Source organism: Corapipo altera, unplaced genomic scaffold, assembly GCF_003945725.1.
Source record: "Corapipo altera isolate COAL_440 unplaced genomic scaffold, ASM394572v1 1, whole genome shotgun sequence".
Taxonomy (NCBI): Eukaryota; Metazoa; Chordata; class Aves; order Passeriformes; family Pipridae; genus Corapipo; species Corapipo altera.
In genome coordinates, this window is record NW_020884873.1 from 31,297,695 (window position 1) to 31,315,938 (window position 18,244).

Sequence of the window (18,244 nt, forward strand, 5' to 3'; positions counted from 1 at the left end):
GATAGATAGATAGATAGATAGATAGATAGATAGATAGATAGATAGATAGATAGATAGAGCGAGCTAGAACGGAAAGCTTCTCTCAGAGTATTTAAGGAGCAAGGACTATGCTTTACCCAAAAACATTCATAATCTGAAGTCCAAACCCTGCACTCATACATGACATAGGTGACATTTAAAACCATCATAAAGATGGTGAAACAAGCAAAATAATCCCCAATTATAGGCTGTGAAATAATACATGGAAAACAAGTATTATAAAAAAACCACAATGGAAGAAACAGAAAAAGAAAGATTACTTAAGAATCACTGTCCTTTCTCCACAACTTGTTTTTCAACATCTCTACCGAGACACTACAACAAAAATTGTGTAGCTATAAAATTATTCTGCCAAAGTGAAAAAAGACCATATAAAAGACCCACGAACACATAACTGCACATTCCATCTCCCCCTGCTGCTGCAGTATGGAAAGGCATTTGAGTAGTAAACCACTTATTTTCTATTTTTATTTCTAACATGACCTAGTTCGAATTCCATTTGTTTCAAAGAATGCAAGAGTGCAATGCAGATAAAACTGCCACTTCATCTAATGATTGTCACAGCAAGAAGTCTGGTTTAATGTTCATTTTCAATACAATTCTCTAGCAATTCCAAGGAAAAAATAGATTGGAGGCAGATGACAGCAATTCTGTTTGTGAATTTTTTCCACACCCAGAGATTCACCTCTTACCACAAATGAATCCTAGCTTTTCAAGTTCTAATAAAATCCATTTTACTGTGTCTAAAAGGCAATTCTTCAGTTACAAGTTACAATAATGAAAAAAAAACTCAGAACACCCTACAAACAAAAAAACCATCCAAACTTATTTTGAAGTACCTCCATTTGAATGAGGTTTCTTCTTAAAAGAGACTGTGGTGACCATGTCCCATTCTGCTTCATAACTACTTGGACGGTCTGCTCCTCGGGAACATTTTTCTTTAGGAGTTTGAGTCCACTCCACAACAGAACTAGAATCCTGAGAAAAACAACAAAAGCAACTATCAAAAACCACAAGGCATGAAAACTAAGCTAGTTTCCTAGATCCAATATGAAGAACCAGCATCTTCACTTCATATATTAAAACAAAATATATTAAAATCCTCAGAAACATGATACAGTTCAACACAGGAAATATGGACTTATGACTAAGTAGATTTACTTAATGAATTCAACATACTAAAATATCCTTGCCTCTCTTGCAAACTTTATCAACATAAACTTTTTATTTAAATGTAAAACTTAAATCTTTCATCTTTAGTCACATCCTCTTAATACCACCTAAACACCACATATCATTGCATCTTGCAACCCCCCCAGACTTCTATTTTTATTTTGCATTAGAACAGCACCTCTCAGTTTTGTGTCTAACTATGAAGAGTGATTCACCAGACTACAACACAGTAGATGCAGAGGGACTTGTGACTGTGATATACTTACACTCACTTCATCTTCACTATTCATATGGTTAGTCTCTATTTTATTCGTGAGTCAAGCAAAAACTAAATGCAGTCAACCTACATGTGTATCCTAATAACCTGGGCTGCAGTACACAAATAAGATTCCTACATGAAGCTATTAATATCAATGATAAAGAAGTTTTGCTTCCAGTTACAAGATCACCTATGCATTAGTTAACACAAAATAAAATCTCTGGAGAAACAGAATGAAGAACACAGATAACTAACAAACATACCTTTCCAGCACAGAGAATATTAGAAGTATCCAAAGTCTCATCCAGTGGTCTCCAGTCTACTACTACTTCATTTTCCTACAATACAAACAATCATAAAACATTCAACACTACACAACAAAGTACCTATCACACTATTTATTCATGGTATGATTATGGCACAACTTACATATACACATAAATGATGCAGACAATGTCAAACATTACGTGACATTTGTTCATTTACAAAATCCTAAATGTCTTTTTAAGTATAGGGCTTGCCAACCCTTTTATGTGTTTTGTCAACAAATATACAAAGTTTCCATAACTGTATTATGGAAATACCTTCTCTATGACACGTAGTATTCCTGCTATTAAGCTGTCCTGGTCATCATTTTTTCCACAGGATGAATGAATGAAAACTCCATCTTGCTCATACACAACCTATAACAAAATGGGTAATGAAAAAAAAACACAAAGGTTTTAAAATGGTTAAAATTGTTTCTCTCTCCTGTGGTTCTCATTATCATTTTGACTCGCCTACAGAAGTTGAAATGAACACCTCTACCTTGTTAGGGGTTTTGTTACAAAGGTAACCCACCTCCAAGATCTAAGTATTTCACTTACTTAAATCAAGAAACCATAGAAAATGGAACTTGTCAAACTTCCTCTCTAAGCCACATATTGTTACTACTTTGTCAGTAAACCACAAGAAAACAAATTCCATACCTAGTATTTTTTAAATCAGCAGGCAGAAGTTCATATGGAAACACTATACAGTTTTTAAAATATTAAAAGGTTTTCTTATATAGTTGCCCTTCCCCCAGATGCTGTTAAGCATGTTGAAATTATAACCTTAATCTAAATTTAAAATGGACAACCTGGTTTACGAAAGATGAACTCCACAGATCTAAAAAATTGCAGTCTGAGATTAAATGCCTAGTCCTACATTCAGGGCCAGTGGCAAAGATTCCATTTGAAAGGTAGAACACATGACAGTTGGATAAGAAAGGCTTGTGGGAGTGCACACTGCCCATGTAACTTTTGCATTTAAGCATTTACAAAACTCCTCACAGCATTCTGATCATGCTCTTACAAAAAACAAACAAACAAAAATTCAGAACTCATCTGTCAAAATTCAGCAGGCTCTACAACAACGCAAATGGGTTCTGTTTTACACAACTCTAAAAGAAGAGTGAAAAGTCTCTTCAATTTTGTGAAAGTGAAATACATCAAATAGTAACAATAATTGTTTTAGAACCGTGTTCATTTTCAACCCAAGCTGTGAACACTGATTTAAGAAATACGTATTTTTGAAGGCAAAGCCTAGTAATTCTCAACTGATCAGAAAGAGATACTGTATTCCACTGGTACTAAAATATCAGTATCTCTTTTTCTCACTTACTTATTTGTCAAGTTTTTAAAATCATCACATTTGCAGTCAGGTCAGTAAACTAAAACGTTAAGTGTGTAAGCTTCACTAGCCAGATGAGACAACATGGCTTAAAAATAGCAGTAAAATTCACTTAAATCACCCTTTCTCGTTTAGTTTTCGTTCTTAAACTTCCCTTCCGTTTACACAAGCAAGAAATTTCTGAAGTGTCCTGTTTAAATCACTTGGAAGAAACCTCTAAAGGTCACTCAGTATATCGCCCTCTTGGAGGATTATTATTACCTTTCAAATACTGGAAGTCTTCTTCCCTTTTCTCTATTACCGTTTTTTTCTCTTTTCTATCAAAAAAAATCCTCCTTCTATTTCTACCAACTATCTGTTTTCAAATTCAGTTCCTGTTTAAACAAGGTAACCTTGAAATTTAATTAAATTTTACCTTCTAGTTATTTGGGCCTGATCTATCACGACAACTAGTTAGAAATATGAACCGGTTATCTATCACTGAGACAGCTGCTCCAGAAAAAAACCCTATTAGTATTAGAGTTATACTGATAGAAGAGCACTTTTGCTAATAATGTATCACAAAGTATACCTTCTCAGTCTAGAAAGTATGCAATCTAATAATTGTTCTTATTATTTTCAATTCATTAATCTCTCAGAAGCACAAATGATTCCTTTCATGGGAAAAGAAAATGTGTTCCCAATGCCACAGCTGTCATGCAACTAAAAAATCTTCATAACAGCATCAGCTCCCTGCCCTGCACTCCACCAAAACAGGTGATAAAACCAAAGAACACGCTCAGAAGTTTGGAGGGTATTTGTAAAACAGAGGACTTCTCACAACACAGCTTATTTCCCTCCTACTATTAATTAAGAGAAAAACTTCTCCAAGTTTGAAAGGCTAGAAGGCCAAGCTGTTGAGATTTTTCTTATCTAATAACAAGTGCAAACTTGTATTTATTTTTTCCAACTGTTGACTGGAGTCTAGAAGACACAATAACATAACTATTTTGAAGAAAGAGTTGGCATTAATCATACAAAAGAATATCTATAAAGTGCTTTTTCACAGTTAATCCCAATGCAAAACATTTTAGAAGTTACCATCCTTTAATTTTTGCAAATACTGAGCTGCTCTGTTCACCAGTACTTTTAAGATTAACTCCGTAACTGTGTTTGAACAAATCGATTTTGAAAATATGATTCTATAGTAGTAGCACCTGAAGATTAGCTGCACTGGGCAACTGTATTTCACACAATGTCCTTAACAAGCTTAAAATTCAAAAATGCTACTAAGTATTGTTACAGCACCTTACGTAAAATGTATTTGCAACACACTCTTTTTTTTATGGTATTGCAACACTGGCAAGCTATTCAAAGAGGAAAAGTAATGCTAAATTACACATACAAGTAATTAGTAATACCAAAAGTATAAAATAAAAAGAACATCAATAGTTAGGTTTGAATAAAACCCCATCCAACAGTAGACAACTGGAATTACACTGTGTAGCTCAATCCCATGCATGGTCCACAAAGCTCCACAAAGGTCCATTTGCTCAGTGCCTCTGCAGCACAACAATCAGGGAAATGCCTGGTCAGCCAGCACACCTGGACCTCTTCAGTAGCCAGGAGAACAGACATTTCAAAACTAGGCAGTAGCATCATACACTGCCTCTTGCCTAAAGAGTAGGTTACTGCAGAACATGAAAAATGAATGTCTTGAAATAATATGTGAGAGAAAAGACAGAAAATGTTGGAGGACAATCAGAAGCATGATTAAAATACAAAGGACTTGTGTAAAGTGTGCGTGCAAAATCTACATAGTGAGATCCTGGTACATATGGAGACACTAGAAGGAACTACATACAAACAGGGCAGGATAATGAGACCACTGCACCCTTATTAGCAGTTGGAATAACTATAATCCCTCCAAACCTGACCTAAATCTGCCTCAGATTACCTCTCAACACCCTCTGCGCAGAAAAGCAACCCAATCTCTTTAAATCTTCCTAACTTTTTGCCTTTAGTGATGGACACTTGTGAACTACAAAGGCCTCATAACCCACTGTGTGAAAGAATTAAAGAGTTTTAAAGGATGTCAACAGTTCAATTAGTCCATTATACTTCCTGTATCACGAGACAGCAAAACACGCCACTGGCTCACCTTCGTTTTGTACTACTCGTTATTTTACATATTTCATCATGGTCTCTTTGTCAAAGGTGAGAAGCAGGTAGAGTCAAGCTCAATCTTTCATTTGCTTTTTCATATAATTAGAGCCATCACTCTTCCTCTAAGTCTACACAAAATCAATAAGCACATCATGAAAAAAAAGACAAGTTCATGTCAATAAGTGCACATCACAGGTGATAAGTTAACACGTCCCTTGGGTTTTAATCCAAACCCAAAGGTATCCCTCACCCCAGTATCACGGCCCTTCAACCCATCCACCTAATCAGAATTCTGTGCTCTGCACAGTCAATCCACTGGTTGCAGAAATAGAAGCCCAGGGAAGAAAAGCAGCATCTGTTACTCAGATGCTCAGGGCCAAAACAGCTGTCCAGCAATGAAAAGCCAAACTACACATTTAAACAATGACAATTTTGTTTTTTCTTCCATAGCTGTTTGCAAACATCTGTTGAACTGTCCAAGAGATGCATGTTTCTCATGTTTAGATGTTATTACATAAATGAAAGCCAGACCCTGCTGGTCCCACAAAAAAAAACACAAATGAAAAAAGAAGAGTGTTTGTCAAAGGCACACACCAACATATCCAAAGCAAATGAACATGTAATGTGACAGGAGCTGAACAACTTTGAAAATTACTTGATTTCAAACAAATTTTAATTATATCTGGTAGCTGTACATGTATCAGAATTACTGAAAGGTTTTCAGGCATTTAAGACATTTGAGACATTTCATTCATTAAAGGTAGCTCTACGCAGAACAGTTTCCAGATTTATCCATCCCTGGTATCCTAAAGTTCCTAGAATGCTTCAAATCATAAGCATGACTACCTAAGGCAACTTATGACTGTGAAAGCATCCAGTTGGCAATGTTTTTCTATGGGAAAATTATGGAGAAGGTAGGAAAAAAGATTATTAAAGTATTATTTTTTAATAATCCTAAAATTTCAAGTTTGAAATACTGTGTACCCAGGAAGCTTACATTCATCAGTCTTTCCTGCTTGTTGAGTAAGTCCACGCTGTCAGTCAGTAAGCATGACTCACATCATATTTATTTTTCCAGTTCTACAGAATAAAAACTAGACCCACTGCCTGTCTGTTTCAGAATCCTACCAAAAGCTAAAAATGGATGCAAGAGTTTTCAAATGCTGGTAAGCCACTTTGACCTGATTGTTTGTTTGGTTTTTTTTTTTTCTATAGGTGCTACAGAAGTCAAAGGTGAATTGACAATTCATTCTAAGCAGTCATAGAAAGCTTGGTGCCACACAGAGATAACAGCTATTCCAACTCATACGCTGACTGAGGGTCTGTATAAACAGGGAACCACAACAGAAAATTCAGGAAAGCTGCAAAAAGCAATAGTTGTCTATCCACCTACTATGAAAAAAATCCAGATGAAAGCAGCAGGATGTAGGCTCAATTTACATGTCATGGCATATGCTAGTTAAGGTTATGGAAAAACTGTTCAAGTATTTATAGTCCATGTCCAGCAAAAAATACCTTTCTTAAGTCCCACTGTAACCCCATGTAGTGGTTTGAACCAGGTTTTCCCTGCAGTTGAAAGTGGTAACCCCCAGGGGGTGGTAACTCTTGAAGTTTTGAAGTTTTAGCCAATGAGTGCTTCTGTAAAATATAAACATATCACAACCAAACGGAAGAGAGGAGTTGTTGGTTGGGTATAGAAGAAGTGGCCGTGTTGTAGGAGCCACAAGGAGAGGCCAGGAGCCCTCTAGGGGGGCCTCTGCCCCCCCCCAGCCCCAGTTGGGGGTTACAGAGACTTGGAACAGTGTTAAGCTGGACTATGTGCCTGTAGCTGTGAGCTGGGGGATGTTTTTCCACTGTGAGTGAGCACAGACAGAGCAGAAGCGGCGGCAGCGTCCAGAGGTTATGGCTAAGAGCCAAGAGATAACTGAAGAAACAGTAAACAGCATGCAACCAAGGAAGACTCAGAGTTGCTCGAGCCGAGATAGAGAGAGCCGGCAGCAGAGAGACGAGTTTTGGGGGTAAGAACTGAACCAGACCCCCCTCCCCAAAAACCCTTGGAGACCCCCTCCTAGAGAGAGGAGGAGTAGATGGACTCCTATTTGAGAGGAGTCTTGGAGTACAGCAGTACCGGAGAGAGAGGAGCTAAGAAGCTCAAAGACGTCCCGGAGCTGGACCGGGACTGCCGGATGGAATGCAGAGGGGGGTGACCTTGCTCCCCCCGCTGCTGCTGCCACGTTGGCAGTTGAGACAGAGCACAGGAGCTCTGGTGGAACTCTTGAGGCAAAGACTTTCAACTGAAAGCTGCCCAAGATGTTCTGACTCAGGGGTGAATCCCCCGAGGAAGGGACTTTCACGAAGATGCCTCTGCATTTCATGATATACCTGTGGTGAAGTGAGTCTTGTCCCTGCTGGCAGCCCACAGGTGAGGCCTTCGCTTGGAGTCGAAGGAGAGCCGAGGGGCTTGGAGACCCCCTTGTGTGTATTGAACAGAGATCCAGCTACAACAATGCAGTTGCAACTGCTGCATGGAAGACAGAAGAGGAGCTGCTGCCCTAAATGTGGAAGGGATCTGTCCTTCTTCCCTCCTGGATTTTTATTTGGAGGGGAGAAGAGATCTGATCCATTGTAAATACTTATGTCATGGTCGAGATAGCTAAGGCTGTATACATTGTATATGACGTATTTAATTTGTACAGTGCATTTTAATATATTCCCTTCCCCCCATTTTGAGTCCATGTGATTGTCTGGAAAACACATCTTACACTAGGTTGAGATGTAGGAGGGGGTTTAGACTAGGGAATTGGATTTTGGAGCTCTCAAACCATGACATCCCAGTAACATTTTCTGAGAAAGAAATTGTACCATTCTTAATATCATAAGGACACAGCATGGACAACTCATATCTCCATATCTTTACTGTATTGCTAACAATGAGCAGTCAACAGGACATGTTTGTAGCTTTTATTGCCAAAGATACCCATAAGCAGAAGCCTCCAGCATACCACACCCACAATTACAATATATGCCAGAACACAAGCAAAGCTTTGTGATTTAATGCTTGCCATTTGATGGCAATTTACAGCCCTGTGCTAGCAGCTAGTGAAAGATGACAACATTGCACCCTAAGCCTATGAGGTGTAGAAAACAAAAAAAGGAGAGCTAAGATCTACACAGAACAGGATGGTCCTGCCATTTTCCACCTTGCCTGTGCTGGGCACCTAAGTACTAGCTGTGACCATGGCACTGATCATTCATAACTTGTAACTCCTGTTCTTAGGTCTGTAACACACACCAACAACCTGCCAAACAGAGGACATGTGAGAGAATGGAGAAGCACTGCAACTCTCCCAGTTAGCTCATCCCATGTTTCAGACACTTCACACTCACACCCTGTGTGACTGGAGAGTGTGTTCAACTCACTCTCCTTTTCTGCCAGAGAGTACAGCTTGGGGCCAGCGTTACTCTGCCAAGACGCCATCCAGTTTCTCATAACAGACATAGCTTGCAGCATTTGTATAGTGAATCAGTCACTGCTCTGGAGTCAGTAATTATTGCACTGTGCAAATCCTGATTTTAACAATTTTTCAATAACAGTTACTTCATTTTTGCCTTGTATTAAAGAATCAGGTAAAGGACCTTGCTGTGGTTTCCAGAGCTGAAGCAGCAAGCAGGTGTGCTTATAAGAAAGTCAAAGAGTAAGAAAATCTGAATGCTCCACAGACCACAAATTAAAGAAAAATGGGTCTGTCCACAAACAGTAACAACAGATATAGCAGCCGTGCAGCACCTTATTTTCAGATTCTGAAGGGAAGTAAACAGAACAAAAGATTCAACACCATAAGGAAACAATTACAGGCCATTAAAATAAATTCAATTTAGGCAATGGTTGGCCTGAGAGACCTTACATCCACAAAAGAAAGCATCTTAGTTTAGAATTAAGCTTTAAGTAAGAAGAAATATAACTGAATTTAAAACATAACTCAACTCTGCATTTTGCTGCTTGAATTTCCATCTCCCTCTTTGGAATAGCCGAGGTTTGCCCAGAGCTTATTCACATATCCACTGCTAAACTGTCACTGGGCACGTTGAAGTACCTACTGCATCAAGAGCCTGCTTCCAATGACCAGGTGCAAATACATTTCAGTGCTCCACAAAACATCAAGTTAACTTACTTGACCAACATGATTTTCTGCTCCACAGAAGACATGCTACAACTTCTGGCATTCAAATTTTAATAAAATATAAATCATAGATTCATAGAATGGTTTGGGCTGGAAGGGACCTTAAAGATCATCTAGCTCCAAGCCACCGTCCCATAGGCAGGGAACCTTCCACTAAACCAGGTTACTCAGAGCCCCATCCAGGCTGGTCTCGAACACGTCCGAGGATAGGGAGTACACAACCTCTCTGAGCAACCTGTTTTAGTGTCTCACTAATATTTCTCCCTAATATCCAATCTGAACCTACTATCCTCCTTCAGCTTAAGGCCATTCCCCTTCATTCTATCACTACATACCTTTGTGAAAAGGTATATCCCTCTCCAGGTCTCTTGTAAGCCCCCCTTAGGTACTGGAAGGTATTCTACAGTGTCTCTGGAGCCTCTTCTTCTCCAGGGTGAAAACCCCCAACACTCTCAGCCTGGTCTCATAGAAGAGGTCCTCTGATGATCTTCTTGGTCCTCTTTGCTCCAACAGGTCTGTGTCCTTACTTCTTATGCCACGTGCACAGCACATAGGGTCTCATAAGGGCAGAGTAGAAGGGGAGAATCACCTCCCTCGATCTGCTGACTACGCTTCTTTTGATGCAGCCCAGGATACTTTTGGCTTTCTAGGCTGCAGGTGTGCATTGCCAAGTCATATTGAACTTTTCATCCATTAACACCCCCAAGCTTTTCCCCCCAGGCTCGTCTCAATCCATTCTCCACCCAGTCTGTACTTGTGCTTGGGACTGGCCCAACCCAGGTTCAGAACCTTGCATTTGGCCTTGTTCAGCCTTTTATGTCTTTTGTTTGCTTAGCCTATGGCTCAACTTTTTTCCTAAGACAGTAAAATTTCACACCCTGCTAAAATCTTAAAAACACCAAGTTTCTAAGTGGGGGTGGGGTGAGGAGGGACAGAATCCCACAAATACTGTTCATACTGTGACAAACAGGAGAAAGATCACACCACCAGGAACCATGTATCATACGAAAGGTTTCCTGCTTGACAACAGTACATTTTTCAAGCTCTGCCGATCTCCTGAACCACAAAATATTTCTGCTACGTATCTGTAGTGGGTTTCTGTAGTTGAGTTTTGGTAGCAGGGCGGGGGCTACAGGGGTGGCTTCTGTTAGAAGCTGCTAGAAGCTTCCCCTGTCCCGTGGAGCCAATGTCAGTTGGCTCTAGGATGGACTTCTTGCCACTGGCCAGGGCCAAGACAATTAGAAGTGACAGTAACAGCTCTGTGATAACATATTTAAGAACAGAAGGTTGTTGCGCAGAAAAAAATTCCAGTCAGGGAGGAGTGGAGTGAGAACATGGGAATAACAACATAGACACCAAGGTCAGTGCAGAAGGAGGGGCAGGAGGTGCTCCAGGCACTGGACCTGAGGCCCCTGCAGCCCGTGGTGCAGACCATGGGGGAGCAGCTGTGCCCCTGCAGCTTATGGAGCACCATTGGGGTGCAGAGACCCACCTGCAGCCCATGGAGGAGCCCATGCTGGAGCAGGTGGATGCATGAAGGAGGCTGTGACCCCATGGGACGCCTAGGATGGAACGGGGTCCTGCCAGAGACCTGCGGCCCGGGGAGAGGGAAGCCCACGCTGGAGCAGGTTTTTCCCAGGTAGGACTTGTAGCTCCTGTGGGGGACCCACATCGGTACAGCTCATTCATGAAGGACTGCACCCCATGGAGGAGTGACCCATGGAACAGCAGTTTGGGAAGAACTGCTGCCCGAGGGATGGACTCACGCTGGAGAGGTCCATCAAGGACTGTCTCCTGTGGGAGGGACCCCACGGGAGCAAGGGAAGGACTCTTCTCCCTGAGCAGGGACAGAAACAACAACTGATCGTAACCCCCATTCCCCATCCCCCTGCACTGCTTGAGGGAAGGAGGGAGAACATGGAAGGAGGAGTGGGGGGAAGGTGTTTTTAAGACTGTTTTATTTCTCACTCTTTGGCTCTTATCCTGTTAGCAATAAATTTAAGTCCTATCCCCGCTTTCAGTCTTGTTTTGCCCATGAAGGTAATCAGTCACTGACCTCTCCCAGCTCTTATCTCTACTCAGGAATTCTCAGCTGTTTTGTTTTCTCTCACCTCTGTCCAGTTGCAGAGGGGAGAGTAAGAGAGCGGCTTTAGTGGGTACCTGGTATCTGGCCAGGGTCAACCTACTACAATATCCATTAATAGTGGGATATCAGTGCAAATACAAGTCTATTCAGGGTACCGAGAGTAAGAGCTTGGGGTGGTAACATGCTGTTCCTATTGTGAGCACTTTTGTGAAGAGAAATCCTTAATGAATAGAAAACAGAAACAAGATACAGAAATTTCACAATTATCACTGAACTGCTTTACGTTCAAGCATAATGACCCTTAACTAAATTCAAATTTAAATTCTGTTCAAATAAAACCTACAAAGTACAATATAAACACAAAGAATAATGATTGTATACATAGTAAATTATAAAGGCTGAAAAAGTTACAACAAACAAGCATATTATAGCAGCCTCTGTGCACCCAAATTTAACGAGTACAAGGTGGAGCAAGAAACTGCCTATACTACAGAATACATATACACCTAAAATAATTCACTGTATGTGCACCAACAAACTACCTGAAGGATACAAAGCTAATTTTAACATACCACATTTTAAATCTCTTGGCTAGTCCTGGTTATAAGAAAAAAAACCAAACTCAACTGTAAACACACATCCCATCCCCCAACAATACAGCACTTAGAACATTATTGTTTAGTAACAGCTACAGTACCACTTGAACACTTCTAGTTCCTGAACTGGCCAAACATCTGAGCTTAAGAACTAAAGCTCAGACGTTTGGCCAGTTAATGCTCTGAACTCTAACTCCAAGAGCAAGAGCATAGTCAAGTGCAAAATAACTTCTCTGACAGCCCACGTGTCAACTGGTAATTTGAGAAAGATCTAACAGCACTTGTGCTGAAGATACTCTGAACTCCAAGAACATAAAAAAAAAAAATTGTTACTGTCTTTAGACCAGTTGCAATAATAGCCTATACAATGACAGGCTAAAATTGAAGTTTGTACTTCTCTCCATACACAACTTTTTGCCACATTTTCTAACATGGTTACCTGTTATAAGTGTGAGTCCACAGTCAGTTCTCCAAAATATAGTAAAGAAACTCCCATTTGCTAAGCAACAAAAAGAGAAAAAATATACCTGTCTTCATGCATGAAGTCAAAAGCTCTGAAAACAAAAGACCTTATTGCCAAGTTACGTGCAGAAAAAAATGGCAACTCTAAGAAAGGGCAAAAAACTGAAGCACACTGTTCTAGGGCAGATGGTCATTAACAAAGAATGAGTCACGACTCCAGAACTCAACTGCATTAACTTAAGTTTTCCTGAACTGAGTTAACCATCCATATAGAAAAAACACTGATAAGAATGTTCTGAGACAGGAAACAGTAAGAAAAAAATAACAGGACAAAAATCCAGGTAAAGTAGTATGTGAGGTAACCAAATTTATAATTCATATCCCATTAATGTATAGAGCAGAAACCAGAGACTATATTAAATAGCCAAGTTCTGAATCCACTGATACTAATCATGTCTAGGAATTAAAAAAAATGAGGAAGAGGAAGGCAAACAGAGTAAAAATATAAGAGAAACCACAATCTTATATAGTTTGCTAAAACAAAACTTCATGAAAGCTGAGACAATGAAGGTTCTCCCAGCTGCTTAATATACTGTCGTGCACATTCCATAGAATTACCTGGTGTAATATTTTGCAGAAAATAACCCATACATTAAAATACATCACTTCCATGTGATAAGATCTGCCAAGTGAGACTAAAGCACCCCACAAACTAATGCCTACTACTCTTGCAGAAAGGTACCACTTGAAACACCTCATTACAACACCACACTATCATAATGAACAGTGTAATTGATTCACGACACCAACAGCTTGGAAACACGCTGAAATACAAAATGCCTGACGTGAGAATGCTGTACCAACTTACACGGTGTTTATTTCAGCTGGAGTGAAGTTCCACTAGTTTGTGAGCCCTTCTAAGAACATGCTGCCATCCAAAGGACCAATCTGTGGTCCAGTGTGCTCCCAACAGAAAAGCAATGCAGACAAAAGTAAGCACAATCAATTTTATGTATTATTTCAGCTCACTAAAGCCACCGAGAAATCAAATTAGTACAGTATCCAAGAAAGCAGAAGTGCAACACACAGGTGGGGAAATAAAGAGAAGGATGGAACTGTTCCCAAGAGCAGTGAAACTTCAAACCAGCCCATCCACTTCATGTGCTTTGAGAAAATACAAGTCATTTTTCCTCTGCATTAAAAGAGGCAAAGAATGTTACTGAATTAGAAGCTGCATTAACAAGTTGCATTAGTATTGTGGATGTGGAACAACTGAAACAGAGTTTTGCAATGCCTTAAGAGATTTAATCTCATGCAAACAGGCTTCTTTTAGAGGGACAATGAATATATAGCAAATTCACAAGCAACTAATCCACAGTAGTTTTAGCCTCTCATATAAACTATGACAGTATACCTGCTTTCAGGAGAAACATCATGAAGAAGATCCTGACAAAAGCCTAAGTGGAGGGGGAAAAAAAAAAAACAACCTGCAAAAATTAAAGTATTTCCCATCATCCCATAAACTTCTGAATTGAGCTTAAAATATACAAAATCAGAAAAGGAAATTCTCTGTATACATAAAAACTGGATGTGCGTAGCTAGAAATAGCTGGGAGGGCAGTAAGGCTATCTTTATATTTACAGCATCTAACAACAGTAATGAACATAAAAATAAAACTGGATCAACTCCAGATGCACGAATTGCCTGCTCCTCGAGTTCTGGTTGAAACAGATATGGTAAACTGGGACAAAGCAAGATCTCTACTGAATTTTTACACTAGCTGGGTGCACTGTTCAGCATCCTCGGACAAGTGCCAACGTGCCTAATTATACATATTCTCTTGTGCAGACATCAGCATGAGCTGAAACAATCATTTTCTGCCTTATGTTGGAAAAGTGATTCCACAGCCTGTCACACACTCACCGTGGCTACATACACAGACGACACTGAGATTTTAAATCCTAAATAAAAGATCCACGTGCTCGGGAGCCCGGCACTGCAAAGTAACGCACTTAGAAGACAGTAATGAAATAAAAATATTTCTACAATAAACCAATACAGACACAACCCGTGCCTGTTGGCGGGGGAGGAGGGAGGCAGGGAGGGTTGCCAGTACCTTCCACCTCCTGCGATCTGAATCCTTGTCATGGTCTACTGCTTCACTCAGGAATAGTCGGCAAGGGTCCGCGGCACATAACAACCTTTCAATTACCAAACCATTCGACTGCCAAGGCTCTGTACCCGCGCCAGGCGGGTTCCCGCACACTGCCAGCGCGCCGGCGGGGGAAAGGCCACCGTGGTCCCTGAGCACCGCTGGGACACGCGGCCACGTAGACGGGACAAGCTCCATTCCTCCACCTCCGGCTCAGCGCCAGCGCGGACGCGGGGCCGCCCGCCTCCGGCGGAGAGCGGTGCCCTGACAACCCAGGACCGGGGCCAGAGCCGAGGTACCGCGGGACGCGGCCCGGGCCACAGGTGTGGGAAGGGCCCGAGTCCCGCCCGCTGACTGCGGCCCCCTCCGGCGCACAAGGCCAGAGACCCGCGTCAGGGCCCGGCCCGCCCGAGGCCGGGGCGGCCCGTGCCCGAAGGGCGGCCCCAGGAGGAGACCCCGCACGGCGGGGGGGTAAATGCCCCCGCCCGGCCATGCAGCGGCACGACTGTCGCTACCCTGGGACGCCCACCAGCCGGGGCGGCCCAGTGCCGGTCCCGGCGCGACCCCCGCGGGGAGAGGTGGGAGAGGCGAGGCCCCCGCCCGCCCCCGTTACCTGTCCGCTCGGCGGCGCCGCCGCCATGTTGCCCACGAGTGTTTATGGTGACGTCGCGCTCCTCACGTGCTTCCCCGCCGCGCCACAACAACGCGTCACCCGCCGCGTCCCGCGCATGCGCACTGAGTCGGGGCGGGGAAACGCGGGACGGGCTCTCCAAGGTGGGGGCGGGGCTACGGGGCGGGGCGGGGCTAGTGCGGCGGGGCGGGGCTGGGGCGGGATCGCTCCGCCCCCGGGGCGGGGTTGTGGGGGGAATGCTTTCTTGTTTTGCAAAGGGTAGGGTTGTTTTTCTCGGCCGTTTATCTATCTACTAACTCTCACCCTTCTCCAGGGACCAACATAAAATGCCATTACTCATTTTAAGGACAATTTCCACTCTCACTCACTGCCAAAGGTCCCGTTTCCATATCAAGTCAACTCAGTGCTAGATTTGCCTATTATTTGTAAAATTTTCATTCCAGAAGTTGTGTGGAAGGCTTTTTCCCCAAGCTGACCTTCCTGGAGCTGTCAACTAAGTAAAGAACTAAAAGATAAATCCCATTTGTATTACTACTGGACATCAGTTAATTCTTACCTTTCCAAAGTTAGCCCCAGGTTCCTTTCCATGGCACTGCTTTCCAGTGTCTCATTCTGCAGTCTGTATGAACATCCAGGGTTGCCCCATCCCAGGTGCAGAATTCGGGACTTCCCCTTGTTAAACTTCCTATTGTTAGTGATTGCCCAGTCCTCTGATTTGTCGAGGTCTCTCTGCAGGGCCTCCCTGCCTTTGAGGGAGTCAACAGCTCCTCCCAGCTTTGTGTCATTTGCAGACTTGCTTAGTATCCCTTCCAGTCCTGTGTCCAAGTTACTTATGAAGATGTTGAAGAGCACAGGGCCCCAGATGAGCCCTGTGGAACCCCACTAGTGACAGGTCACCAGTCTGATGTTACCCCATTCACTGTTACCCTCTGTGCTTGACCTGTGAGCCAATTGCTCACCCACCACATGATGTGTTTATCCAGCTGTGTGCTGGACATTTTGTCCAGAAGGATCCTGTGAGAGACAGTATCGAAAGCTTTACTGAAATCCAAAAAGATGACATCACTTGGCTTCCCTTGATCAACTAGGTGGGCTACCTTGTCGTAAAAGGAAATCAGGCTGGATAAGTAGGACTTTCCTCTCATGAAGCCGTGCTGGCTGAGACCAATAACTGTGTTGTCTTTCAGGTGTTTGTCAATACTTCCCAGAATAATCTTCTCCATAACTTTACCAGGCACTGAAGTGAGACTAACAGGCCTGTAGTTTCCAGGGTCCTCTTTCTTGCCCATTTTGAAAATCAGGACAACATTCACCAGCTTCCAGTCAGCTGGGACCTCTCCAGATTCCCAAGACCACTCAAAAATCATGAAGAGAAGTTTTGCGATGACATCAGCCAGCTCTTTGAGGATGAATCCCATCAGCCCCCCAGTGTTTGCCCACTTTTGGAATGCAAAACATTTTTCTTATGCTTAAATAAAATTTCTCGTATTTCAGTTTGGGTCCATTATGTCATGTTCTTTCATTGGATACCACTGAAGAGATCAGCTCCACCTTCTTTGCTCTGTCTCATAATGTATTTTTAGACATTGACAAGATCTTCTGAGCCTTCTAGAGACTGAACAGTCCCCACTCTGTCAGCCTCTCTTTGTATAACAGATGTCCAGTCTGCTAATTATCTTTGATAGCCCTTCACAGGCCTCACTCCGGGATGTCAGTGTTTCTGTTGTACTAGGGAACTCAGCTGTAGACCCAGCATTCCAGAAGTCTCTCACCAGGGCTGGGGGAGTTATCATCACCCTCAGCCTGCTGTCAGTGCTTTTCCTGATGCAACTCAGGATGGCTTTCTTTTCTGGCTCATCACTAACTTATTGTGCACTGTGACACTCAGATACATCTGTGCAAAGCTGCTTCCCAGCCTGTAATGATGCATTACATTATTTCAGTTTACAAACCTGAATGATATAGAATATCAAGTTCCATAGGCCAATATAGTGTTAGCAGGTTCCTCTCCCTTCTCCATAAGCCCATTAATGAAACAACAGGACAGTCAGTAGCACTATCCTAAAGTCCCATCTTTCACACACTACACAGATGGGAATCTAAGAAGGAAGGTATCTTTAGCCTAGGGGCTCAATCTTCACTGGATTTTAATTAACCATCTGCTCTAATAAGGAATCTTCTGTCACATAAAGGTAGTCACAGCACACCAGCCAGCACTGAGTGTGCAGCCAGAGTGTTCCTGGCTTTCCCGTGGCTTCTGTTGCTGTCACAGCTGCAAGCATAGCTATTACTGCTGTGCCAAAAGCTGCAGCAGCTGCTATTGCTGTTGCTCACACAGCTATTTCAGCAGAGTTCCAAGATACTTTCCTGTATTCATAAGTGTCAGCTGCCCACATGCTCAACCACATGAAAACCTGGCCCACACAAGACTAGTGCAGATTCTGTCAAGTCCTTTCATCACAGGCTTAATTTATACAAACGAAAACCCCACAGCAGAGGAACAAAGACAAATAGTGCCAAAAATGTCTTTCCCTTTGACCTTTTTTTCTCCTCACAAGAAATGGGTGTATTCCAAGCCTTGCTTTGACAGATGCAACTCACAGTTTTTCTAGGCTACTCCAGTTTGTTGCAGATCATAAGCAGATAGTAAATGGAGTGCTGTCCTGGACTCTGGGTGCAGTAAGACACCCAGGAGATAGCTGCAGACCAGGCTTTTTAAGTTCTCCATATTTTAAGAGGTACCAGTCCTCAGAATGAATTGTATTGTAGACAGTAAAGGAAATGTCTAAGGATTTAGCTGTCAAATGCTCTTATTCTCCACACAGAAGAGGAAAAGGTTAAAAAAAGAATCTTCTCATCCTACTCCA

The 18,244-nt window shown here is 42.2% G+C and overlaps 1 protein-coding gene across 1 annotated transcript in view; it reads right to left on the reverse strand.

Moving 5' to 3' along the window:
- The window catches only part of TBC1D15 (TBC1 domain family member 15), a 39,182-nt gene extending 23,713 nt beyond the window's left edge, over positions 1–15,469 (reverse strand). Inside the window, exons 1-4 of the mRNA XM_027654825.1 lie at positions 15,360–15,469; positions 2,056–2,154; positions 1,735–1,809; positions 879–1,017 (exon numbers count right to left, since the gene is read on the reverse strand). Coding sequence (XP_027510626.1) covers positions 879–1,017; positions 1,735–1,809; positions 2,056–2,154; positions 15,360–15,386 — 340 coding nt within the window. The 5' untranslated portion in view covers positions 15,387–15,469. The remainder of the gene's footprint in view (positions 1–878; positions 1,018–1,734; positions 1,810–2,055; positions 2,155–15,359) is intronic.
- Between the last annotated feature and the right edge of the window lie 2,775 nt (positions 15,470–18,244).